The sequence below is a fragment of the Mobula birostris genome, chromosome 13 (genome assembly GCF_030028105.1).
Source record: "Mobula birostris isolate sMobBir1 chromosome 13, sMobBir1.hap1, whole genome shotgun sequence".
NCBI lineage: Eukaryota > Metazoa > Chordata > Chondrichthyes > Myliobatiformes > Myliobatidae > Mobula > Mobula birostris.
The window spans coordinates 13,567,486-13,593,517 of record NC_092382.1 but is presented as its reverse complement, the minus strand read 5'-3'; the positions used below and the strand labels follow the sequence as shown (position 1 = coordinate 13,593,517).

The 26,032-nt window shown below is 43.6% G+C and overlaps 1 protein-coding gene across 1 annotated transcript in view; it reads left to right on the top strand.

Moving 5' to 3' along the window:
* Positions 1-26,032, top strand: part of LOC140207815 (uncharacterized) — a 138,662-nt gene that overhangs the window by 93,292 nt on the left and 19,338 nt on the right. Inside the window, exons 13-15 of the mRNA XM_072276378.1 lie at positions 811-967; positions 1,071-1,174; positions 25,022-25,112. Coding sequence (XP_072132479.1) covers positions 811-967; positions 1,071-1,174; positions 25,022-25,112 — 352 coding nt within the window. The remainder of the gene's footprint in view (positions 1-810; positions 968-1,070; positions 1,175-25,021; positions 25,113-26,032) is intronic.

Below are 26,032 nucleotides of genomic sequence, written 5' to 3'. Positions count from 1 at the left end.
CCCTGGTGTCACAGAGGAGTCTGCGCATTTTCTGTGCGCACTTCCGCATCTCCTCCCTGTTGCACGCTATCCGCTCTCATGCTTTCTGCAGGTTTGTTACATGGGAACATGAATGTTTAAGGGCAGACAGATTTGAGAAGGACAGAATTAGCTGGAACAGAGAAGCAGGACATGCTGGCAATTTCCCTGAGCAGTGGAGACAGGATCAAATAGAGTAGTTGCTGGAAATAGCGAATGCTTGCAGGAATGTGAAAATCACGGCAGTCCCGATGATTCGTATTTAAGTACTTCTGGACAGATATTAGAATCTCAGCAGTACACTTTCACTGGCTTTTTATTCTACTTGGGAGCAACGAAATAACCTCGCGCATAAAACAAAAAAAAAAGAAAAAGAAGCACATCCGAAGTTGCTGTTGTTGAGAGAAATTGCGTTTAACACCATCATCCTCTCAGTACGAATCAACAAGCTTCAGACTTGGGCTCTGCACGTCTCTCTGCAACTAGATCCTTAGTTTCCTTAGCGGGAGAACACAGTCAATGCAGATCAGTACAAACGTTCTTCCTCGCTGAGACTTAACCCAAGCACACCAGAACGATGTGTGTTCAGTCGAATGCTGCACAATCTGTCATGTCTGTGTATGTGTATCTAAACATAGCCACAACATCTGTTGATATATTCGCATGTGCTTATGTACTTTTATTGGTAGAATCACAGCTGACGGCGAAAATTGCAAATACTTGTAAAATGTCATAAACCTATATGTATGTGTACATCCCGTGAGCCCTTTTCCCGCTCCCATTTTACCGCAGCTCTGCAGACTCTGCGGGTTTGTTTCCGAGGCCCCGCCCCCAGCTCTGGTGACGTATCAACTACAGTCCCGGCTTTCCTTCAGTTCTGTGTGGAAGCAGGTCGGCGGCGGCGGATCGTCTGCGGGGTCGGGATTGGGAGAGGACCATTACCCCAAGGGTCGGGAATCCGGGAAAGGATCCATTCTCCGTCCGTGAAGGCATCAAGTTCTCATTGGTGAGTATTGAAACTGGTCTCAGCGTGCTCGCCTGTTATCGGGTAGTGATTCCCATTCACTTCTCCGTTCTGGCGGCCTCTCCACGCTTGCTGGTGAGAACATACCGGGGTCGGCCCGCGAAGTCGGACTTTCACACCGAGCCGCATGAGGTGAGCCGCCGCTCAACCCCTATTGCTCTGGTCCTAGCAGCGGAATGAGGTGGTGATGCCGGGATTAAACCCATCCGTTGTGATATATTCCGGGAATTTTACTTCCATTACTCGCCTCGGTATCGGATCCAACGTTCATATGGATCGATAACTCTTTCACTTAATTACAGGGCTTAGGAAGCGTCCCTTCGGCTTGTTGTGTTTTTGCTGTCAGTGTTGCTTAAGCAGAGTAATTGCACCTTCGGGACACTGTTCCACGTATACGTTTCACCTTTATCCCGTTCAGACAAGACAGTGAGATCGAGGTCTGTCGCGACCTTTCGTTGCGGGATGACATCGTTTTGTTTTTGTTGTTGAATCCTTTCCACTGTTACGACATGCCGAATCGCAGCCAATATCTATAACCCAAATAATAAGGGAAATAAGCCTTTTCCATTTTTCTGGGTTTCTGAATAATTTGTAAACTTCAGTTAAACATCACTTCAGAATCCGTTTATTATTATCATGTACGGAGATACAGTCAAAATCCTGTCTTAAATACTATTCATTCAGATCAACACATTACAACAGTTCTTCGAGGCAATAATAGGGTATTATAAAGCACTTTTGCTGCAGAGAAAGTGCAGTGTAGTTCGGCATACGGTGCAAGATCAAATGGAGTTATATTCTGAAGTCAGGAGACTACCTTGTCGTAGTGGGATCAATTCAGTTTGCTTCTAACAGCAGCGTGGAAGCGGTCCCTGAGATCTGGTCGATGTGTTTTCCATGTTTTCAAGTCTTCAATGTGGGTGAAAGGCGAGAATGCCCAGGGTTATAAGGATCTTAGATAATGCTGTCTGCTTTATCGATGCCAAAGGAAGTGCACGCACAGTTCAGGGAGGGGAGTCTGGCTTCTGCCATGTCCTCAGCTGTGCCCACGGCTTTCTACAGTGTCTAGTAGTCAAGTGTAGAGCAGTAGCCGTATGAAGTCGTTATGTATCCCGATGGGATACTTTTTATGGGGTGTTAATAAGGTTTGAGGAGGGGTAAAAAGGATAAGCCAAAGTTATTGTTATTTGATCTACAAACGTAGTTTTGTCATTTTCGTGTTTTTATATCGTATTATGAGCTACTATTTAGTATCTGTGTATTGCTGAATGACCACCAGTGATTGTCCTTGATCCCTCACACACGTTGTTTCATCTCCTCATTCATACACATCTTGTGCAAATTCTATCCAGCCCGTGACTACCTTCCTCAATGTCATATCAGCAATGACTCCTCTATCCTTTCTCTTACCTTGCACCGTTTATCTCGTTGAGCTTCCCAGGAATCGTTTTTTGTTAGCTGGAACTACCAGAGGTTTAATTGAATGCCGCACCTGGTAGGGTAAGAGCTACAAGCTACAAGCCCAGGGTATGACAGAAAACATTCCAGCATGGGTAAAGCAGTAGTTGATAGGCAGGAGACAAGGAGTGGGAATAAAGCGAGCCTTTACTCTTTGGCTGCGGGTGACAAGTTGTGTTTTGCAAGGGTCTGAGACAGGACCGATTCTTTTTAGCTTGTATGTCAATGATCTGGATGATTGGATTGAAGATTGTTGCAATGTTTGCAGACGATATGGAGAGAAGTGGAGGGGCAGGTATTTTTGAGGATGTAGAGAGGTTACAGAAGGACTTAAGAAGATTAGCAGAATTCGCAATGACGTGACGAGTGAAATATAGTGTCGGGAAGGGCATGGTCATGCACTCTGGTAGAAGAAATGAAATGGTTTCCTTTTCTTTTAAATGGAGAGAAAATACAAATAACTGAGACGCAAAGGGGAACTTGAAAGACCTTGTACAGCATTCCCTAAAGGTTAATTTGCAGATTGGGTCTGTGGTGAGGAAGACAAATGCAATGTTAACACTCATTTCAAGAGGACTTGAATATAAAAGCAAGAATATAACGTTGAGACTTCATAAAGCACTGGCGGGGCCTCACTTGGAGTATTACGAACAGTTTTGGGCGGCTTATCTTATATTGGATGTGCTGAAACAGGAGGTGGTTCAAAGGAGGTTCACAAAAATGATCCAGGATTCAGCGGCTTGTTAAATGCGGAGCGTTTGATGACTCTGGGCCAATATTCACTGGAACCCAGAAGACTGAGGGGTGACCTAAGGAAAAACATATCGAGTGATAGATTGGCTGCGGACAGGACGCTTCCTCTGCCGGAGTAGACTAAGGCCTGACGTCACAGCTTCAGAATGGAGGGACGCCCTGTTAGAACGGGGATGAGCCGGAATCTCTTTAGCGAGAGAGTGGTGAATCTGTGGCACCCTTTGCCGTAGGCAGCTGCGGAGGCCGTTTATATGAATATTTGAAATAGTGATCGAAGGATTCTTCATTGGCCAGGGATTAAATGGAGGAAGGTAGAAGATTGGGGCTGAAGAAAAATTGATCAGCTGGGAGTAAATGCTAGGAGCAGACTAGATGTTCCAAATGGCCTAAATCTGCTCCTATATCGATGCTCTTACAGTGTAAAAGCAACTATTACTGTTCTAGAGATTTACTTTTACAAAATTGCTGCAGCGTTATTATTTGTCCCAACGACCCTCGCAGCATGTGAGATTATTTGTTATTTCCATTTAGGGTTATTTTCGGTTCATTATCTTGAATATGTTTCTTGCATTTGTAGCTTTTGAAAACATTGTTTTGAAATGGACTTCGGTAGAATGCTCAGTTGTGATTTATTCCCCTACAGCGCAGAAACAGGTCTCTCAGCCCATCTAGACCGTTAAGTTTTCTGCTTGGGCCATCCACTTGCACCCAAATCACAGCCCTCAATACTTCTCTCATCGATGTACCCGCGCAAACTGCGCTGAAATGCTGCAAATGAACCTGCATCTACCAGTTCCGCTGGGAGCTGATTCCACATTCGCAACACCTTCTGAATGAAGTAGCTCTGATCTGATTCCCCTTAAATATTTCAATTGTCACCCTAAATTCATGACCTTACCAAAACTAAGGGGAAAATACCTTCATGCATTCACTCTATATAGACCGTTATAATACGGTATACCTCTATCAGGGGCTCCCAACCTGACGACAAAGGACCACTCGATTAATGGAGGGGGACCTTGGCGTAAACAAAAGGTTTTGGAACCCCTATCTAACTTGCTGCACCAATCCCTGAGAAGCGAGATTGTCCAGGGCTGTGAGGTTATGCTGGCTGCTTTGCTGAATCAGCGGGAAGTACAGACAGAGTCCATGCAGGGAGGTTTGTTTCTGTGATATGCTCAGCTCTGTCCACAGTTCTCTGCAGTTCTTCGCAGCCATAGGCAGAGCAGTAGCCAAATGAAGACGTGAAGTATCCTCTTATGGTACCTTGATGAAAGTTGGTGAGGGGCAAAGGTCATAAACCAAAGTTCCTATTATTTCTTCTATCTTCGTCATTTTAGGATCTTTCATGCATTACTATGAACTATTAATTCAGTATCCGTGTATTGCTGGAGGAATAACAGTGATTGCCCTTGATCCCTTTACCCCTTGTTTCCATCTTCTCATTCACTCCCAACTTGTTCAACATCTGTCAAGCCACTGTCATTCCACCTTAATATCAACCATCTTGTTCAACCGCTGTCCAGTCTGTATCCCACCACCTCAATGATCTATATCAACCATCTTGTTCAATCACTGTCCAGTCTGTATCCCACCACCTCAATGATATATATCAACCATCTTGTTCAATCACTGTCCAGTCTGTATCCCACCACCTCCACGATATATATCAACCATCTTGTTCAATCGCTGTCCAGTCTGTATCCCACCACCTCAATGATCTATATCAACCATCTTGTTCAACCTCTGTCCAGTCTGTATCCCACCACCTCAATGATCTATATCAACCATCTTGTTCAATCTCTGTCCAGTCTGTATCCCACCACCTCAATGATCTATATCAACCATCTTGTTCAATCACTGTCCAGTCTGTATCCCACCACCTCAATGATCTATATCAACCATCTTGTTCAATCTCTGTCCAGTCTGTATCCCATCACCTCAACGACGTATATCAACCATCTTGTTCAACCTCTGTCCAGTCTGTATCCCACCACCTCAATCATATATATCAACCATCTTGTTCAATCGCTGTCCAGTCTGTATCCCACCACCTCAATGATCTATATCAACCATCTTGTTCAATCTCTGTCCAGTCTGTATCCCATCACCTCAATGATATATATCAACCATCTTGTTCAACCTCTGTCCAGTCTGTATCCCACCACCTCAATGATATATATCAACCATCTTGTTCAATCTCTGTCCAGTCTGTATCCCACCACCTCAATGATCTATATCAACCATCTTGTTCAATCTCTGTCCAGTCTGTATCCCACCACCTCAATGATCTATATCAACCATCTTGTTCAATCACTGTCCAGTCTGTATCCCACCACCTCAATGATCTATATCAACCATCTTGTTCAATCTCTGTCCAGTCTGTATCCCATCACCTCAACGACGTATATCAACCATCTTGTTCAACCTCTGTCCAGTCTGTATCCCACCACCTCAATGATATATATCAACCATCTTGTTCAATCTCTGTCCAGTCTGTATTCCATCACCTCAATGATATATATCAACCATCTTGTTCAACCTCTGTCCAGTCTGTATCCCACCACCTCAATGATATATATCAACCATCTTGTTCAATCGCTGTCCAGTCTGTATCCCACCACCTCAATGATCTATATCAACCATCTTGTTCAATCTCTGTCCAGTCTGTATCCCATCACCTCAATGATATATATCAACCATCTTGTTCAACCTCTGTCCAGTCTGTATCCCACCACCTCAATGATATATATCAACCATCTTGTTCAATCGCTGTCCAGTCTGTATCCCATCACCTCAATGATCTATATCAACCATCTTGTTCAATCGCTGTCCAGTCTGTATCCCACCACCTCAATGATCTATATCAACCATCTTGTTCAATCTCTGTCCAGTCTGTATCCCATCACCTCAATGATATATATCAACCATCTTGTTCAACCTCTGTCCAGTCTGTATCCCACTATCTCAATGATATATATCAACCATCTTGTACAATCACTGTCCAGTCTGTATCCCACCACCTCAATGATATATATCAACCATCTTGTTCAATCACTGTCCAGTCTGTATCCCAACACCTCAATGATATAAATCAACCATCTTGTTCAATCACTGACCAGTCTGTATCCCAAAACCTCAATGATATATATCAACCATCTTGTTCAATCACTGACCAGTCTGTATCCCGCTATCTCAATGATATATATCAACCATCTTGTTGAATCTCTGTCCAGCCTGTATCCCAACACCTCAATGATATATATCAACCATCTTGTTCAATCTCTGTCCAGTCTGTATCCCACTATCTCAATGATATATATCAACCATCTTGTTCAATCACTGTCCAGTCTGTATCCCACCACCTCAATGATATATATCAACCATCTTGTTCAACCTCTGTCCAGCCTGTATCCCATCACCTCAATGATATATATCAACCATCTTGTTCAACCTCTGTCCAGCCTGTATCCCATCACCTCAATGAGAAATATCAACTATTTTGTTCAACCTCTGTCCAGCCTGTTTCCGATCAGCTCAATTATATAAATCGGCAAACTTGTTTAACCTCTGTCCAGCCTGTATCCCACCACCTCAATGATATATATCAACCACGTTGTTCAATCTGTCAGTCTGTATCCCATCACCTCAATGATATATATCTGTAATATTTCTTCTAACATTTGCTTTCATTGTGATGTATTTTCTTGCCACTTTTACCTCACAGAATCTTCCAGGAACTTTTTTTTTTTTAACTAGAGCTACCGGAGGGTTAATTGAACGCAGCTCAAGGCAGGGTAAAAGCAGTCATTGCAATTTTTAGTTTCACCATTACAAATTGGCTGCAGTGATAATTCTTGCCATAATGAAACTCACAGCATGTGATGTTGAGTTTGTTATTTCTCTTTTCGGTTATTTTCAGTTCTTTAACTTTTGGGTGTTTCTTGCATTTGTAGCTTCTTATGATAATACTCTGGAATGATTAAATTCTTCTTGGAAATGGACTTGTGTAGAACGTTCAATTTAGATTCATTCTCTTACAGCGCAGAAAGACGTCTTTCAGCCCATTCGTCCGTGCCATTCCCAGCATGGTCCCATCCACATGCCTCCATACCATACTCTTCCATAGCTCTTTCATCCATATAGATGTAAATAACTATTCTTAAATACTGATCTGCACCGACCACTTCTGCTGGGAGATGTTTCCATGGACCCCTCGTTAATGGTAGTGTTGTATGATATTAAAAAGGCGGGTACCACAGCTGGAATCTCCGCTCATTTTCCTGTGCTCCAGGAAATCAAGTTCTAAACTGTTCAACCAACCCATGCCATCATTTCCTTAACTAGCAGCAACATCTGTGTAATTTCCCCTGGACTCTTTCACGATTATTGAGTTTTTTTTTTCAAGTAACTGATCGGAACTCCACAGAATTCTGCAAATTCGGATACACAGTGCCTTTTACAACTTTAACGTTAACATCCCAAATCCTCTTATTAAGGCCATCTCCTGTGCCTGTGGGCATTTTATATATCTCTGCCAGCATTCGCGCAGTTTCATCACTAGCGTTCCAAATGCACATGGTAAACAAGTTGTCATGCTCTAGACATTTACCTATGCAAATTCACCTCAGGAGAGCAAGCACCTGTTCTGTAAACTGGATACAATCTATGACTTGACTCATGTTTCCTCACTTCTATCGTCTTTATATCTTTCTCCCAAGTACGTGCAGACTCAGATAAATCCTTCAAGAATTCCCCCATCTTGTAAGGAAACAACAGATTTTCTCATTTAATTATACGGCCAATAAATAGTTTGTTATTCGTGGAAATGTGCTTATTACTCTGGTTGTTTACAAAGTTTACAAGAATGATTTGTGGAATTAAAAGCTTTATGTATGTAGTACCTTTGCTGTCTCTGGGGCTGTTCTCAAGCAGGCATGGGGCGCTGGTAGTAGGAACCTCATTGAAACATAGCAGATACTGAAATCTCAATGGGGTGGACGGATGAAAAAGTTTTCATCAGCAGTGGAGTGTAGGAACTGAGAGGATAACCCCACAAGCCATTCAGTTTTATCTGTAAATCTACTCCTCCAACATTTTATCCAGTAGCAGGGTCCGAACCTGGCTGTATTGTCAACTGCAGTTTTATGTTATTTGAAGGTACAGAAATTTGACAGCATTTTGAGTCGCTTAACTAAGCAAAGACAGAAACCTCATAAGTATCACCTCAATGTAATGCCTTTTCAGAATAATACATTACCGACGTTTGAAGCAGACTGGTCATATTCAACAAAGTGCTTTATTTTGGACCAGCTTCTGCACTGCTGAAAGTTCTGTGGAGCTGCAGTTAACAGCAGATTTACTGGATGCACCTCGACAGGGTTAAAACAACAACTGGCATTTTAGTTTCACCATTACAAAATAGCAGAGTGTTCAGTGTTCGTTGTGGTCATAAGGAAATTCAGAGCATATGAGGTTGAATGTTACTTCCTTTTTCGTTTACTTCTGGTGGGCCTCTTCCTCAATCACCAGGGTAACAGCCCACCAGAACTGCAAGGAGTGTTGAAGATTTTTATCACTCTGTAGTCAGAGCCGTTTAACGGAGAGACAATGGCCTCAGGATTCAGTGTGGATTCGAGGAAGCTTTGAGAATTTTCTGTATGGAATATACGATGTCTGTGTTGAAATACAGAGATGACTAATGAATATTGAGATTGCATTTGGTCAAATCTTTTCAGGATGTCACAAACATCCTGCAATCGGTCAATAGCTGTGAATCAAAAGAAAAGACAAATCTGCTCTACTGAGCTTCCAGGGCTATATTTACTATTAACTGTTAAAACATGTTCTTCCTGTTCCACAACGGGAAATGTGGCGGCTAACTAACCTGGTCTAGATCTCACTTACCAATAGAATAATCAACACGTATGTTCAATTCAGCTGTGGAGACAAGTTGAAACGTATCCACGTCCACGTTGTGACCCAAGGCCTGGAGTTCAACCACAATCTCCGTCCGGGCAAAGGTTGTTCAGGGTCCAGTTCAGACATGAGTTTTTCAGGAGTGTTAGTTTGTCAACCGGGAACAGCTGAGACACTGCAGCACATTGCCTGTAACAAAGAATTCTGGGAGTGCTAGGCCATGGTTGTAATCCTGGGATGGGGATGCCAAGAATATGGAATTTGCAGTGTTTGAGTTTAAAACATAAAAACATAAGAAATAGGAGCAGTAGTAGGCCATCCGGCCCATCCGGCCTACCCCGCTATTCAATAAAATCGTGGCTGATTTGTCCGTAAACTCAACTCCATCTACCTGCCTTTTCCCCATAACCCTTAATTCTTACAATGTTAAATCTATCTAACTGTATATTATACATATTTAGTGAAGAAGCCTCAACTGCTTCCCTGGCGGAGAATTCCACAGATTCACCACTCTGTGGGAAAAAAAAACAGTTTCTCCTCATCTTCGTTCTGAATCTTCCCCTGAATCTTGAGACAATGTCCCTAGTTCTAGTTTCACCTACCAATGGAAACAACTTTCCTACTTCTACCTTATCTGTCCCTTCCAAGCTTCGCCCGAGTTTATTGCTTCTACTGATGGTGCTGGAGATTTCACCTTCCGCAAGGTAGCAGAAGTTTCGGACAGATGGGTACGGGTTGCGGGGAATCTCTGATTACACCATCCTGTGTGAGACGTGGGGAAGATGTGCGAATCTCTTGGGGGTGGGTTGGGATCCCGTGAGGACGGGTCCTGGGATACCACACAAGTGTAGACACATATATAATGGACCCATCGATCAAGCTGCCCGGGCGTATCAGGTGATGAATTAGTATTTATGTTCTCTGCTCAGATGTTTGGGTCTGTGGCTCATTTAGAAGCAAAGAAGAGAATGAGTTGCCATTCCCTCCACCACAGTGAGTGGCTGTGAGTTAATGGGCTGTTCCGTGTTTGCAGCAGTAAACGTGGGTCCGGGGTTTAGTGTTCAATCCAAGTTTGGAAAGTCCCTCACACTGTCCCCTGTCTGTCAGCTAGTGGGAGTCAAATAGAAACTCGAGAAGGAGAAGCTAAACTCAGAAGTATCCATATTACAGTGGTGTAAATGGAATTACAGAGGCCTGAGAGAGGAATTGGACCGAATTGTTTGGAATTGATCACTTACAGCAGAGCATCAATTTGTGGGAAGTTAAAGGGTCGGTAAGGCTATAAAAACAAACAGAAGGCAACAAAAGTTGTTAAGAAGGTAAAGGAGGAATACTAAAGTAAAAAAGCTAATAATATTAAAGAGGTTACTAAACGTTTATTCAGATACATAAACTGTGAAACAGAGACACGAATTGATATCACAACGCTGGAAAACGATACTGGAGAGGTAGTAAAGGGGGACACGTCATGGCGGACGAACTGAATAAGTATTTTACACCAGTCTTCATGGAGGAAGACACTAGCAGTAAACTGGAAGTTCCAGGTGTCAGGGGGCATGACGTGTGTGAAATTACCATAACTAGAGAGAGGTCTCTTGGGAAACTGAAAGGTCTGAGGTTAGATATATCACCTGGACGAGATGGCGTGTACCCCAGAATTCTAAAAGCGGTGGCTGAAGACATCGTGAGACATTAATAAATTTATTTCAAGAATCACTAGCTTTTGAAATGGTTCCGGAAGAGTGGAAAATTGCAGATGTCACTTCACTCTTCAAGAAAGGAATGGGGCAGAAGGGTGCCAATATGCCAACTTGTCTGAGCTCAGTATTTGGGAAGATATTGCAGTCGATTATTAAGGATGTGGTCTCAAAGGACTGGGAGACCCGTCATAAAATAGGTCATGATCTTGCCGGACAAATCTGACAGAGTTCCGTGAGGAAATAACAAGCATGATAGACAAAGGAGAACCGGTTGATGCTGTGTATTTGGATTTTCAGAAGGTCTTTGTAACGCTGCCACACATAAGGTTGCTTAACAAGCTACGATTCATGGTATTACAAGAAAAATTCTGACCTGTATAAAGCCGTGGTTGATTGTAAAGGGACAAAGCGTGGGAATAAAAGGAACCTTTTCCAGATTGCTCCCGGGTACCAGTGATATTCCACAGGGGTCTGTGTTGGAACAGATTCTTTTCCGTCGTTTGTCAATGATTTGGACGATGGAATTGATGGCTTTGTTGCAAAGTTTGCAGACGGAATGAGGATAGGTGGAGGGGGATGTGGTTTTGAGGAATTAGAATGGCCACAGATTAGGAAACTGGGCAGAGAAATGGAATACAGTGTTGAGAAGTGTATGTTCATGCACTTTGGTAGACGAAATGAAAAGGTTAGTTACTTTCAAAATACAAAAGAAAACTGAAGTGCAAACAGACATGGGGGTCCTAGTGCAAGAATCCCTAAAGATTAATTTGCAGGTTGAGCCTATCGTGAGAAAGGCAAATGCGATATTAGCATCCATCTGAAAAAGAATAGAATATAAAACCAAGGATCGATTGTTGAAACTTGATAAAGCACTGGTGAGGCCGCACTTGGAGCATTGTGAACAGGTTTAGGCCTCTTAACTTCGAAAGGATTGTGCAGAAGCTGTATAGGGTTCAAAGATTGTTCACGGAACTGACTCCACGACTGAAAGGCTTGTCATATGAACAGCGTTTGATACCTCTGGGCCAGTATTCACTGGAATTCAGAAGAATGAAGAGTGACCTGACTGAAACCGATCGAATGGTGAAAAGACTTGGTAGAGTCGATGTGGAAATGATGGTTCCTCTGCTGGGATAGTCTACGAGCAGATAACACTCCCTCAGAATAGAGGGGCGTCCTTTCAGAACGGGGTGAGCAGGAATGTATTTTGCGAGGGAACATTGAATCTGTGGAAGTTTCTTTCTTTGCCACAGGTAGCTGTGGAGGCCAAATCTTTGTGTATATTTAAGACGGAGGTTATTAGGTTCTTTATTGGTCAGGGTATGAAACTATGTGCTGAGAAGGCAGGAGATTGGGAATGTCAGGAAAATTGGATCAGCAATGAAGAAAGTGCGGAGCAGACTCGAAAGGCCAAATGGCCTAATTCTCCTCCGACATCGTATGGACGAAGGGAGATAGAACATAACATCACGGGATCTTGCTCTTTGGAATCAAATGTTGAAACATTTTCCTGAACCTCCTTTTAACCCTCTCTATTTCTAACGCATCCTTTCTCATGTTAGGGGCCCAAACCTGCGCACAATACTCTAAGTGACGGAGGAAAGGGAGGTTGGCGCACAATAGAAAAAGCTTGGAGACAGTGAGATAGGGAGGATAGGCAGGTGATAGACAAGAGACACGCTCAGTCCGATGGTTTGAGTTGTGTCTATTTTAATGCGAGGAGTATCATGAATAAAGCGGATGAGCTTAGTACATGGATTAACATTTGGAGCTATGATGTTATGGCTATTACAGAGACGTGGATGGTGCAGGGGCAGGGATGGCTACCTCAAGGGCGTGAATTTACATGTTTCAGAAAGGATAGGGAGGGAGACAAAAGAGGTGGGGGCGTGGAACTGCAGATCAGAGAGAGGGTCACGGCTGCAGAAAAGGACGAAGTCATGAAGGGTTGTCTACGGAGTCTCTGTGGGAGGAACTTAGGAATAGGAAGGGGACAATAACTCTACTGGGTGTTTTTATAGACCACCCAATAATAACAGGGAAATGGAGGAGCAGATAGGGAGGCAGATTCTGGAAAGCAAAAATAATAACAGGGTTGTTGTGGGAGATTTTAATTTCCCAAATATTGATTGGCATCTCCCTAGAGTGAGGGGTTTAGATGGGGTAGAGTTTGATCTGTGTGTCCAGGAGGGTTTCTTGACACAGTATGTAGATAAGCCTACACGAGGAGGGGCTGTACTTGATCTGGAATTGGGAAATGGTCTGGTGTCGGGTGTCTCAGTGGGAGAGCATTTTGGAGATAGTGATCACAGTTCTATCTCCTTTACCACAGCATTGGAGAGGGTTGGGAACAGATAATGTTAGAGAAAAGTTTAATTGGAGTAAGGGGAAAAACGAGGCTATCAGGCAAAACTTGGAAGCATAAATTGGAAACAGATGTTCTCAGTGAAATGTACGGAAGAAATGTGGCAAATGTTCAGGGGATATTTGCGTGGGGTTCTGAGTAGGTACATTCCAATGAGACATGGAAAGAATGGTAGGGGACAAGGTGCGTAGTGTACAAAGGCTGTTGTAAATCGAGTCAAGAAGAAAAGAAGAGCTTACGAAAGGTTCCATAAACTTGGTCATGATATGAATATGGAAGATTATAAGGCTAGCAGGTATGAGCTGAAGAATGAAATTCGAAGAGCTAGAAGGGCTATGAGAAGGCCTTGGCAGACAGGATTAAGAAAAACCCCAAGGCATTCTACAAGTATGTGAAGAGCAAGAGGATAAGATGTGAGAGAATAGGACCAATCAATTGTGACAATAGAAATGTGTGTATGGAACCGGAGGAAATAGCAGAGGTAATTAATGAATTCTTTGCTTCAGTATTCACTGTGGAAAAAGATCTTGGAGATTATACGTATGACTTGCAGTGGACTGAAAAGCCTGAGAATATAGATATTAAGAAAGGGGATGTGCTGGAGCTTTTAGAAAGCATCAACTTGGATAAGTCACCGGGTCCAGACGGGATGTATCCCAGGCTACTGTTTGAAGCGAGGGAATGGATTGCTCAGCCTCTTGAAATGGTCTTTGCATCATCAACGAAGACGGGAGAGGTTCCGGAGGTTGGAGGGTTGCGGATGTTGTTCCTTTATTCAAGAAAGGGAGTAGAGATAGACCAGGAAATTATACACCAGTGAGTCTTACCTCAGTGGTTGGTAAGTTGATGGAGAAGATCCTGAGAGGCAGGATTTATGAACATTTGGAGAGGCATAATATGTTTAAGAATAGTCAGCATGGCTTTGTCAAAGGCAGATCGTGCCTTCGGAGCCTGATTGAATTTCCTGAGGGTGTGACTAAACACATTGATTAAGGTAGAGCAGCAGATGTATTGTACATGGATTTTAGCAAGGCATTTGATGAGGTACCCCATGCAAGGCTTATTGAGAAAGTAACGAGACATGAGAACCACGGGGACATTGCTTTGTGGATCCAGAACTGGTTTGTCCACAGAAGGCAAAGGGTGATTGTAGACGGTCATATTCTACATGAAGGCCGGTGACCTGTGATGTGCCTCAGGGATCTGTTCTGGGACACCTACTCTGTGCGATTTTAATGAATGACCTGCATGAGGAAGTGGAGGGATGATAAATTTGCTGATGACACAAAGGTTGGTGGTGTTGTGGATAGTGTGGAGGACTGTCAGAGGTTAGAGCGGGACAGTGATAGGATGCAAAACTGGGCTGAGAAGTGGCAGATATAGTTCAACCCAATAAGTGTGAGGTGGTTCATTTTGGTAGGTCAAATATAATGGAAGAATATTGCATTAATGTTAAGACTCCGGCAGTGTGGAGGATCAGAGTGATCTTGGGGTCTGGAGTCCATAGGTCACTCAAAATTCCGACGCAGGTTGACTCTGTGGTTAAGAAGGCATACCATGCATTGGTCTACATCAATCACGGGATTGAGTTTAAGAGCCGAGAGGTAATGTTGCAGATATACTGGACCCTTGTCAGACCCCACTTGAAGTACTGTGTTCAATTTTAGTCGCCTTACTATGGGAAGGACGTGGATATCATAGAAAGGATGCAGAAGAGAATTACAGGGATGTTGCCTGGATTTGGGAGCACACTTTGTGAGAATAGGTGGAGTGAACTCGGCCTTTTCTCCTTGGAGCGACAGCGGTTGAGCGGTGACCTGATAGAGGTGTATAAGATAATGAGAGGCATTGATCGTGTGGATAGTCAGAGGCTTTTCCCCAGGGCTGAAAGGGCTCGCACGAGAGGGCTTATTTCAAGGTGCTTGGAAGCACATACAGAGGAGATGTCACGGGTAAGGTTTTTACGTAGAGAGTGGTGAGTACGTGGAATGGGCTGCCGGCAGCGGTGGTGGTCGCAGAAACGATAGGGTCTTTTAAGAGATTCCTGGATGGCTACATGGAGCTTAGAAAAATAGAGGGCTTTGGGCAAAGCCGAGGTAGTTCCAAGGTATATGTTCGGCAGAGCTTGGTGGGCCAAAGGGCCTGTACTGTGCTGTATGTTTTCTATGATTCTATATGTTGCATAATCAGGACTTCATAAATTCTCAAGAGTTCATCATTCCTTTTATATTACAGTCCTCTTGAAATGAATGCAGAGATCGCATTTGCTTTCTTCACCACCGGCTCAGCCTGTATATTAATATGTAGGAAACTACACAAACTCTCCCAAGTCTCCTTGCACCTTTTTAAAATTATTTTTGGCCCAGCTTGTCCATTATCTCCACACAACTAAACTGGGAAATGTATTATTATTTTACAGACAATTTCTTCACTGTCTATTACATCCCATCTCGGTATAATCCACTTATTTGCTGCTCTCGTTTGCCATATTTTCATCGGTATTCTCTATCATTACTATCAGTGCCAAGCACCCAGTCGCTTTCCCTGCAGCACCTGGCGAGTCTCAGCCTGTATTCAGAGAGACAACCATCTGCAATCTCTGTCTTCTACTTGACCCTACGCACCTTTCCCTTTTGGACCAGGCTTCCATGCAGAATAATTTGATTAGACATGACCTGCCAGTCTGATCAATAAGCCCAGTCTTTCGAAATACTATCAATTCCATTTCGTAAAATACCTTCCAAGGACATACCCAAGACTGATGTCAGGATCGCGTGCATATTGTATCCCTTCGAGCCTTTCTAACACAATTGTGGAAAACCAGCTCTCCTCCCATCTTCTGGCATATCACCCACAGCTCTGTGCATTTTACATGTCTCTGCCAGATTTCAAGCAGTTTCTGCACTGACCTCCCACAGGGTCTGAGGGAACACCTTGTCAGGCCCTGGGGATTTATCCATTCTAATTCAGCAAGCACTTGTTCTGTAATCTGTATACAATCCATAACAAGGCTAACATTTCCAGATTTCTATAGTCTCTGTATCTGTCTCCGAAGTAAATACAGGCAAACAAAAACATTGAAGATCTACCCTATCCCATTCGGTTCCTTGGCTAGATAGCACGCTAATCTTTTTTGACAGTTAATTGGGCAGTAAGAAACAATACATTTGGCTCAATAAACTATTCCGCCACCAAATTGTCTGTATCCATGGAAATGTGCCCATTACAGTTGTTATTTACAAAGTTGAGAAAAGTGATTCTGGAATGAAAACCTTTATGTATGAGGAGCAATTGGTGTCTCTGGGCCTGTTCTCAATGGAGGGGTGGTGACTCTCGGAACAGGAACCTCAATGAAATCCTGAGGTCTGGATAGAGTGAATAGGGTCAACAGTATTCAACAGTAGGGGAGTCTAGTAACTAAGGTCACAATTTCAATCTATTCAATTGTATCTGTGTACCTTCCCTTCCATCATTCTGTCCAGTAGCAGTATCTGAATTGAACCTGTATCAATGCCTGGGGTTGATCATAGATATAAGCTATTTGCAGACACAAGAATATGATGGAACTTTAACCACTTAATCAAACAAAGAAGTAAACTTTATGGTTATCACCACAATCTATTCTGTGATATTTTTTTAAAAATATCCCGTAGTTGCCATTTGGACCGGATAGGTCGCATCAAATAACATGTTTTGATTTTGGAACAGCTTCTGCACTGCAGGAAGTTCTGTAGGGATGGAAATACCAACAGATTTACTGGATACGCCTCGAGATAGGGTTAAAACAGCCACTGAAATTTTAGCTTCCCCATTACAAAATGGCTGAGGGTTCAGTATTCATCTTTGTCATCATGAAACTCAGAGCATGTGAGTTGTTCCTTATTTCCTATTTTCAGTTAGTTCTGCTGATCCACTTCCCCCATCACCAGGGTAACACCCGCCAGAGCTGCAAGGAGTGTTGAGCATTTTTATCACTCTCTGGTCACCGCCCCTCAGTGACCTCAGAAACCGGGGTGGATGTCTGGATGCCTTGAGCATTCACTGTACGGAATATATGATGTTTCTATTGCAATAAAGAGATAAAGAATTAATGCAGGGATTGCATTTATGCAAATATCTTCAGAATGTCACAAACATCTTGCAGTCAGCAATATTTGTGATTCACAATGACAAAAACCCGTACTGAGTTTCCAGTGATTTATTTTCAATTTTATATTAAAAGCATTTTCTTATTGTTTCACTATGGGAGATGTGGCGGCGAATTGCATTGATCCAGGTCCCGCTCCGCAATAGGACAATAAACATATGTGCTCAACTCACCTGCTGAAGACAAGTTAAAATATGTTCCCACCCACTGGTGACCCATGGTCCGGGTTCCCCGCCCAGTTAAAGCATCATCAGCTTCTAGGTCTATTATGGGATGGAGAGGAGTGTTAAGTTTAGAACTGGGATTAGACGTCTTGGGGGTGTTGGTGCTTGGGCTATAAGCCTGGGATGGGAACTGGCACAGCGTTCACCTCTGTAATCTGTTCTGTAATCCGTATCTAATCTACAAAAAGACTAACTTTTCTGGATTTCTATATTCTCTGTATCTCTCTCCCAAGTAAATACAGACATACAAAAGTCATTGAATATCTACTCCATCCCCTTCGGTTCCTTGTCTAGATACCACGCTGATCTTTTCTAACAGTTAATTCGGCAGTGAGAAATATTTGGCTCAATAAATTATTCTGCCACCAAATTGTCTGTATCCGTGGAAAAGTGCCCATTACAGTTGTTGTTTACAAAGTTCACAAGAGTGATTCTGGAATGAAAAGTTTTATGTATGAGGAGCACTTGGTGTTTCTGGGCCTGTTCTCAATGGAGGGGTGGTGACTCTCGGAACAGGAACCTCAATGAAATCCTGAGGTCTAGATAGAGTGGATAGGGACAAGATGTATTCAACAGTAAGGGAGTCTTGTAACTGATGTCACAATCTCAATCTATTCAATTGTATCTGGGTACCTTCCTTTCCATCATTCTGTCCAATAGCAGCATCTGAATTGAACCTGTATCAATGTCTGGGGTTGATCATAGATATAAGCTATTTGCAGACACAAGAATGTGATGGAATTTTAACCACTTGATGGAACAAAGAAGTAAACTTTATGGTTATCACCACAATGTATTCTGTGATATCTTTTGTAAATATCCCATAGTTGCCATGTGGAGCAGATAGGCCGCATCCTACAATGTGTTTTGATTTTGGAACTAGCTTCTGTACTGCTGGAAGTTTTGTAGAGGTGGAAATACCAACAGATTTACTGGATGCACCTCGAGATAGGGTTAAAACAGCCACTGGAATTTCAGCTTCCCCATTACAAAATGACTGAGAGCTCAGTATTCATCTTTGTCATAATGAAACTTGGAGCATGTGAGTTGTTCCTTATTTCCTATTTTCAGTTAGTTCTGCTGAACCACTTCCCCCATCACCAGGGCAACACCCACCAGAACTGCAAGGGGTGTTGAACATTTTTATCACTCTCTGGTCACCGCCCCTCAGCGGAGAGACAGTGACCTCAGGAGTCCGAGTGGATGCAAGGATGCCTTGAGCATTCACTGTCTGGAGTTTCTATTGCAATAAAGAGATAACAAATGAATGTAGGGATTGCATTTATGCAAATCTCTTCCGGATGCCACAAACAACTTGCAGTCAGTAATGTTTGTGCATCAAAAACACAACAACCTGTACTGAGTTTCCAGTGATTTATTTTCATTTTTATATTAAAGGAATTTTCTTATTGTTTCACCATGGGAGATGTGGCGGCGAATTGCACTGATCCAGGTCGCGCTCCGCAATAAGATAATAAACATATGTGCTCAACGTACCTGCTGGAGACAAGTTAAGATATATTGCCAGGCGCTGCTGACCCACGGCCCGGGTTCCCCGCCCGGTTAAAGCATCATCAGATTCCAGTTCTGTTATGGGATGGAGGGGAGTGTGAGTTTCAGAACTGGGATTAGACGAGACACTGCTGAATATTACCAGCAGGAAAGAGTCCTGGGAGTGTTGTTGCTTGGGCTATAATCCTAGAATGGGACTCCAGGATTACGGAACTGGTACTGTTCTCCACAGAGATATTACAACTAAACATATCTTTACCTTCCTCGCTCGCACCCCGCCTCCTTCTTTCAACAGGGACCACTCTCTCAACAATTCCCTTGTTCATTCATCCCTCCTCTCTAATCTCCCTCCAGTCACTGATCCCTGCAAGCGGCCTGAGTGCTACACCTACCTGGACACCCCCTCCCTCACCTCCATTCAGACACAAAACAGTCCTTCCAGGTGAGGCAACACTTCACCTGCGAATCTGCTGGGGTCACCTATTGTGTCCCGTGCTCCCGATGCGGCCTTATTTACATTGGTGAGACCCGCCACAAATTGGGAGACCGTTTTGTTGAGCATCTCTGTATCATCTGCCACAAGGGGGACTTCGCAGTGGCCAAACATTTTAATTCTGATTCCCATTCCGACGTCTCGATCGATGGCCTCCTCTTGTGCCGAGATGAGACCGTCCTCGGGGTGGAGGAGCAGCACCTTATATTCAGTCTGGGTTCCCTCCAACCCGACTGAATTATCCTTCCAGTAAACAAATACCCCCCACCCACTTCTCTATTCCCCACTCTGAACTTTCATTTCTGCTCACCAGCCTATTACTTCCCCCTGGGTCCCCTCTTTCCCTTTCTCCCATTGCCAAATCTCCTATTCTTTATTCTCCAGCCCTTGACCTGTCCATCACTTGACCTCACCGATCACCTTCCAGCTCGCCTCGTTCCCCTCCCCGACCTTTTTATTCAGATCACTTCCCCTCCTCCTCAGGAATGAAAAAAGGCTCGTGGCCCAAAATGTTGACTGTTTACTCTTTTCCATAGATACTGCCTGTTATGCTGAGTTCCTCCAGCATTTTGTGTGTATTGTTTGGATTTCCAGCGTTTGCAAGCTTTCTCGCGTTTAAATATGGTAATTACTGTAACAATTATGTAGGCTTTGTTCAGATTTTACCTCCGTCACCCGGCCCGGAATCGGATCCAAACTTCACCATGATCGATGCCTGGTGTCGATAGTAGTTTTACATAACTCCAGCCCACCGGAAGCGGCCGTTCGGTCTGTTGTGTTCTTGCAGACACGAGGGTTAAACAGAGAAATCGCACCCTCGGGACACTGAATCACGTGTATGAGTAGTTTCATCTTTCCCCGTTCAGACAGGACAGTGAGATCCAGATCTCTCACGTCCTCTCGGGGGACTGGGAAGTTTATTTCCATCTTGTTTCCATGACTACATCTTGCCAAAATGCTGACAGTGTTTTCCGATAAGTGTCCCTAGTAATGAGAGAATTATGTCTTGTTCATTTATCCGGGTTTCTCGGAATTGTGTACATTCCCTCCAGAATTTCCGAAGGAGCAACCCGGGCTGTCTAATATTCCCACATGAATAAAATGGGGAATCTTTATTTTGTTTTACATGTACAGAGGTAGAGTGAAAATCGTTTCTTCGGTATTATCTACGCAGATCAATACATTACAGCAGTACATTGAGGTAAAACGATACCAGAGTGTGACAACTCATTCTGGTTACAGAGAAAGTGCAGTGCAGATAGATATGTGGTGCAAGGTCAGATCGATTTAGACTGTGAGCTCCATCTCATCCCCCTGGGGAACATTCAGTTCGCTTATCACAGCCGAATGGACACCATCCCTGAGCCTGGTGGTATGTTTCTGTTTTACTTTATCTTCGCCCTGATGGGAGGGTGAGAAGTGAGAATGTTCGGGGTTGTGGTGATCTTTCATTATGTTGGCTGCTTTACTGAGGCAGTGGGAAGTGTAGACTGAGTCCATGGAGGGGAGGTTGGTTTCTGTGATGTGCTCAGCTGTGTCCACAGTTCTCCGCTACTTCATTCCGTTAAAGGAAGAGCAGTAGCCATGTGAAGATGTGAAGTACCGGGATGGGATACTTTCTGCGGTGAATTGATAAAGTGTGTGAAGTAGAAAAGGGCATACACCAAAGTTCTTATTGTTTGTTCTGGCTTTGTTATATTGGAATCTGTTATCTACTAGTGCGTACTATTATTTCAGGATCTGCGTATTGCTGGAGGACCATCAGAGATCGGCCATGATACCCTTCTCCCATCCGGCTCTATCTACTCACCCCCTGCCCAACTGGTTCAACCTCTGTCCAGCCTGCATCCCATCACCTCAGTGACATATATCAACCATCTTGTTCAACCGCTGTCCAGCCTGTATCCTACAACCTCAATGATATATATCGACCGTCTTGCTCAATCTCTGCCCAGCCTGCATCCCATCACCTCAGTGACATTTATCAACAATCTTGTTCAACCTCTCTCCAGCCTGTATCCCACCACCTCAGTGATATATATCAACCATTTTGTTCCACCTCTGTCCAGCCTGTGTCCTACAACCTGAGTGAAAAAATATCAACCTTCTTGTTCAATCTCTGTCCAGCCTGTACTCTACCACATCAATGATAAATATCTACCATCTTGTTCAACATCTGCCCAGCCTGTATCCCATTGCCGCAATGATACATTTCAGGAATCTCTCTTTCAAACTTTGCCATCATTGTGAAGTTTTTTTTGGCATCTTTTCCAGGATTTTTTTTTTGATAGTTAGGACTACCAGAGGTTTAATTCAACACAGCACGTGGCAGGGTAAAAGCAGCCATTTCAATTTTAGATTCACTGTTACAAACTGGATGCCGTGTTAATCTTTGACAGAATGGAACTCATAGAATCTGATGTTGGGTTTATTATTTTCTTTTTCTGTTTTTTTTTTTGCAGTGAGCCACGTCATCCGTTTCCAGGGTAACAGCCCGTCAGAGCTGCAGCAAGTGTTGCACTTTTTATCACTCTGTGGTCACCGGCTCTCAGCGTAGAGACAGTGGCCTCAGGAGCAAATGTAACAGAGTGACAGTGGGAGGAAAGGATGCTGTGAGCATTGACTGGATGAAATATGTCACACCAGGGTCAGGATGAACTCAGAAGTAGCAAATGGTTTGGGGTGGGGTGGCATTTACAGTGTAGGGTGTTGTTGATATTTTACAATCAGGTACTATCTGTGCATTAAAATGACGAGGGGAAAAATACTACAGTTGCAGGAAATTTAAAGTAAGGAGGAGAAAATACTGGAAACGCTCAGCAGATCGGCAGCACCTTGCACAGTCTCATTTCTGAAACTGAGTCTCCCACCATTTGTCCTTTCAGAGATGTAGTCTGATGTACTGAGTTCCCAGCATTTTCTACTTTATAATTTTACATTTTATTCCTGCTACACTGCAGGAAACATGGCAGCCAGCTATGCCGGGCGAGATCCCACACAGCAAGAAGATTGTAATCAAATGTGTTTGGTTTAGCTGCTGGGGACAGGTTGAAGTGTATCCGCATCCTCCATACAGACCGGGGAACCAGCCGGAGCCCCGGCCCCGGCAGAGGGTCATGAGGTTCCAGTTCCACCTTAGTTTGTGAATCGGAAATGGCAGGAACACCCACAGCAAATCGCCGGCATCAAAGCGTCTTTGTATGGGTGATAATATTGGGCTGGTGACTCTGATGATATGGAACTGGCAGTATACGGGCTTCAGTCCAGGTTGGTAATTCGACAGCCGGGATCGGAATTTTCTCAGTCTGCAGTGAACCTGAAGTCTCGGGCGGTTGGACATGGGTTATGGGGAAATCACCGTCTCCACTGCCCAACAGGACAACATATCTGTCAAGTATTTTTGGAGATTATTTAAGAGTTAACTAGGGAGTTTGGTGAATTAGGCCAGTGATGTTGTTCTTCTGAACTTTGGTAAAGTCCGTAGCAAGATCCCACATGGCAGCTGATCTGGAAGGTTCGGTCACGTTGGATTCACGGGGAGCTGGCGAGGTGGATTCACACTGGGCTCGAGAACAGGAAGCAGAGGGAGATGATTGAAGCTGGTTTTAGCGAATGGAGGCCTGTGACGAGTGGGATGTGTGTGTCAGTGTAGAGACCTCTAAAATTCATTATTCATGCCATTGATTTGTATGTATGGCACGATTAGCAAGTTTGAATTGAATTGAACTAAATAGAATTGATTTCTTACATCCTTCACATACTTGAGGATTAAAAATCTTTACATTATGTCTCGGTCGAAATGTGCAACGTGCAATCAAATTAATTTATAATAATTTGTAGTAAATTGAACAGTCCATACAATATAGAGTATACTCAAATCAGCGTGAATTAATTAGTCTGATGGCCTGGTAGAAGAAGCTGTCCCGGAGCCTGCTGGTCCTTGGGAATTGGGATATAAACCGTTTTCTTTTTTACAGTCTAAAGGCCACTGCTAGGTTTTCCAGATCTGCTGGCAAATTGCATGCAACACTTTTACATCATCACCTTTGAAAGTTTTAAACAATTCAACTGGACTCCTGTCACATCCTGTAGCCTTATTATTAGCAACGTTTTCTATCGCCCATTCGACTTCACTTTCCAGAATGTCCGGCCCTATATCGTCGAGGGAGTCACGGCAGGTGTCTTCCTGTTGGGATATTTCCTGTACAATTCTTCAGTATATTTCTGCCATCTCTTTTTGATGTCTTCTGCTGTAAGGGCTTCTTTGTCTTTTACTATAGTTATTTTTGCATGAAATGTTCCTTTGATTTCTCTAATCGTCTTGAATAGATCTCTTGTTTTTCTTTTTCCAATTCTGTTGGATTCTTCAGCTTCTTTGCATTGCTCCTTTAAGTATGTTTCCTTACTTCTCCTTTCTATCTTATTGAACGTTGTGTTTATTTGGAGGTGTTTGTTTCAATCTCCATTGTCCTTCACTTCTCTTCTTTTCGCTGCTCAGCTTCCACAGGAATCTATTTTGCTTTCCTGATCTTTTTTTTGTTTGCAATACTTTTTGTTGGCACCTCTTGTGAAATGCTCCTTGCTTCTCTCCATAGCTCTTCTGGTTTTCCCTCTACCGGCTTTAATCCATGAATCTGTTCTTCACCTCCACTGCTTATTTTTGAGGGATGCTATCACCATCAAACTTTGCTGGTACGTTGGTTTTCCTGGCACTCTTCAGTTTCATTCTGAATATTGCAATATTGCAGCTAATGGTCTGAGATTGTCGTAGGACAGAGGGACCGAGGAGTCTAAGTGCACAGTTCGCTCAAGGCGGTGACACGGGGTGGTGAAGAGATGTTTACCACGCCGTCCTTCAACAGTTAGGGTGCTGAGTGCAGGAGTTAGGATATTATTTAATTTATTTTGTTTATTGAGATACAGTGAGACACGCTGCTCATTTAGTCCCCCAATTTGATCCTAGTCTTGTTACAGGGCAATTTACAATGACCAACTAACCATTAAGACGGTTGGGGGTTGGGGTAGCCGGATCACCTGGAGGAAACCCATGCGATCACGGCGAGAACCTGCAAACTCTGATTGGCAGCGGCGGGAATTGCAACTGGGTCGTTCGAACTGTAACGACTTGTGTTACCACTATGGGGCCGTTGTATAATTCATTGGTGAGACTGTGTTTGCAGTATGAAGTATAGTTCTAGCCGCTATATGTTTGAAAAGACTTGGTTAAAGTGGAAAGAGTACAGAGAAGACTTGCGAGTGTGCTGTCCCAGTCCTCAGTGCTGGAGGGAGGATGGCCACTCTATGACTTTACTCCCTGGGATGTAGGAGACTGAGCAGCGACCTCACAAAGTGTTTTAAATTTGAAGGGCAGAGTAACTGACTCACTCTGTTTTATTTGTGTAATTCAGATCATCGCCAGCAGGTGGTGCTTTCTTCCACCCGGACGGCAGACAAGCAGCCGACAATCAACCAACTCAGACAGAGTCAGAATGTACACAGGTATGTTCACTGGACTCTTTGTCATTAAAACTCTGTCATCATGGTACACGCGTAGTCAAATGATCAATAGTTCAGAGGAATAAACGTGGGTGCTAAATGGGCGCAGAAAAACTGTCATCATTGATCCTACTGGTAAAGCGACCTTGAGCACTGGAACAATTCACCAGGCCCAGCGTGGGGAATCACTCTGTGCAAATCTTCACCTGAGTGAAGGGGAAGGAGCTCCTGAAAATACAGTCGGTGTGGGTGAAACTCAGAGAGGAATACAACAGCGGGCAATGTAACAGTCCAGGCAGCAGACAGCCGGTGAGAGAAACAGATGTTTCTTTAGGAAGGGCAATGCTGAATTCTTCCCGGATTTTCAGGTTGTTGCTCAAAGGAGATGAGGGAAGTTTCCCGGTGTCTGTTTTCTGTTGTCGAGTTAAAGAATGTTATATTGTGGGAGAACAGGCTGGGTGCGGGGGGCAATGAACAGGAGAAATTTTAAACAGGGAATCTGGGAGAGGCTACCGAGGCAATGAATGTCCTTGGTGAATAAGGTTAAAGTAAATCAAGAGGGTAAGTAGAGAGGGCAACGCACGCAATGATGGAGGAGCTCACAGGTCAGGCAGCACCTATAGAGGGAAATGAACAATAGACGTTCTGGGTTGAGGAATCTTCAGCGGAGACTTTGTACATTGAGTTCAGTGTTGTCTTGGACACATAAAATAGAGAAGGACTGGAGGAGCATTCTTCTGGGCGAAGGTCTGTGACCAGTAGTCTCCGCAAGGATCACTGGCTCGCTATGCGTCATATGTGATGTAAGTAACTTATTACTCAAAATAATTCTATATATAGAAACACATAGGCGGACTGATTCGTTGATTTACAGACTCGGCGGAGTTGTGTAAATTGGGACTGTTGTCAAAATGTTCAGCATC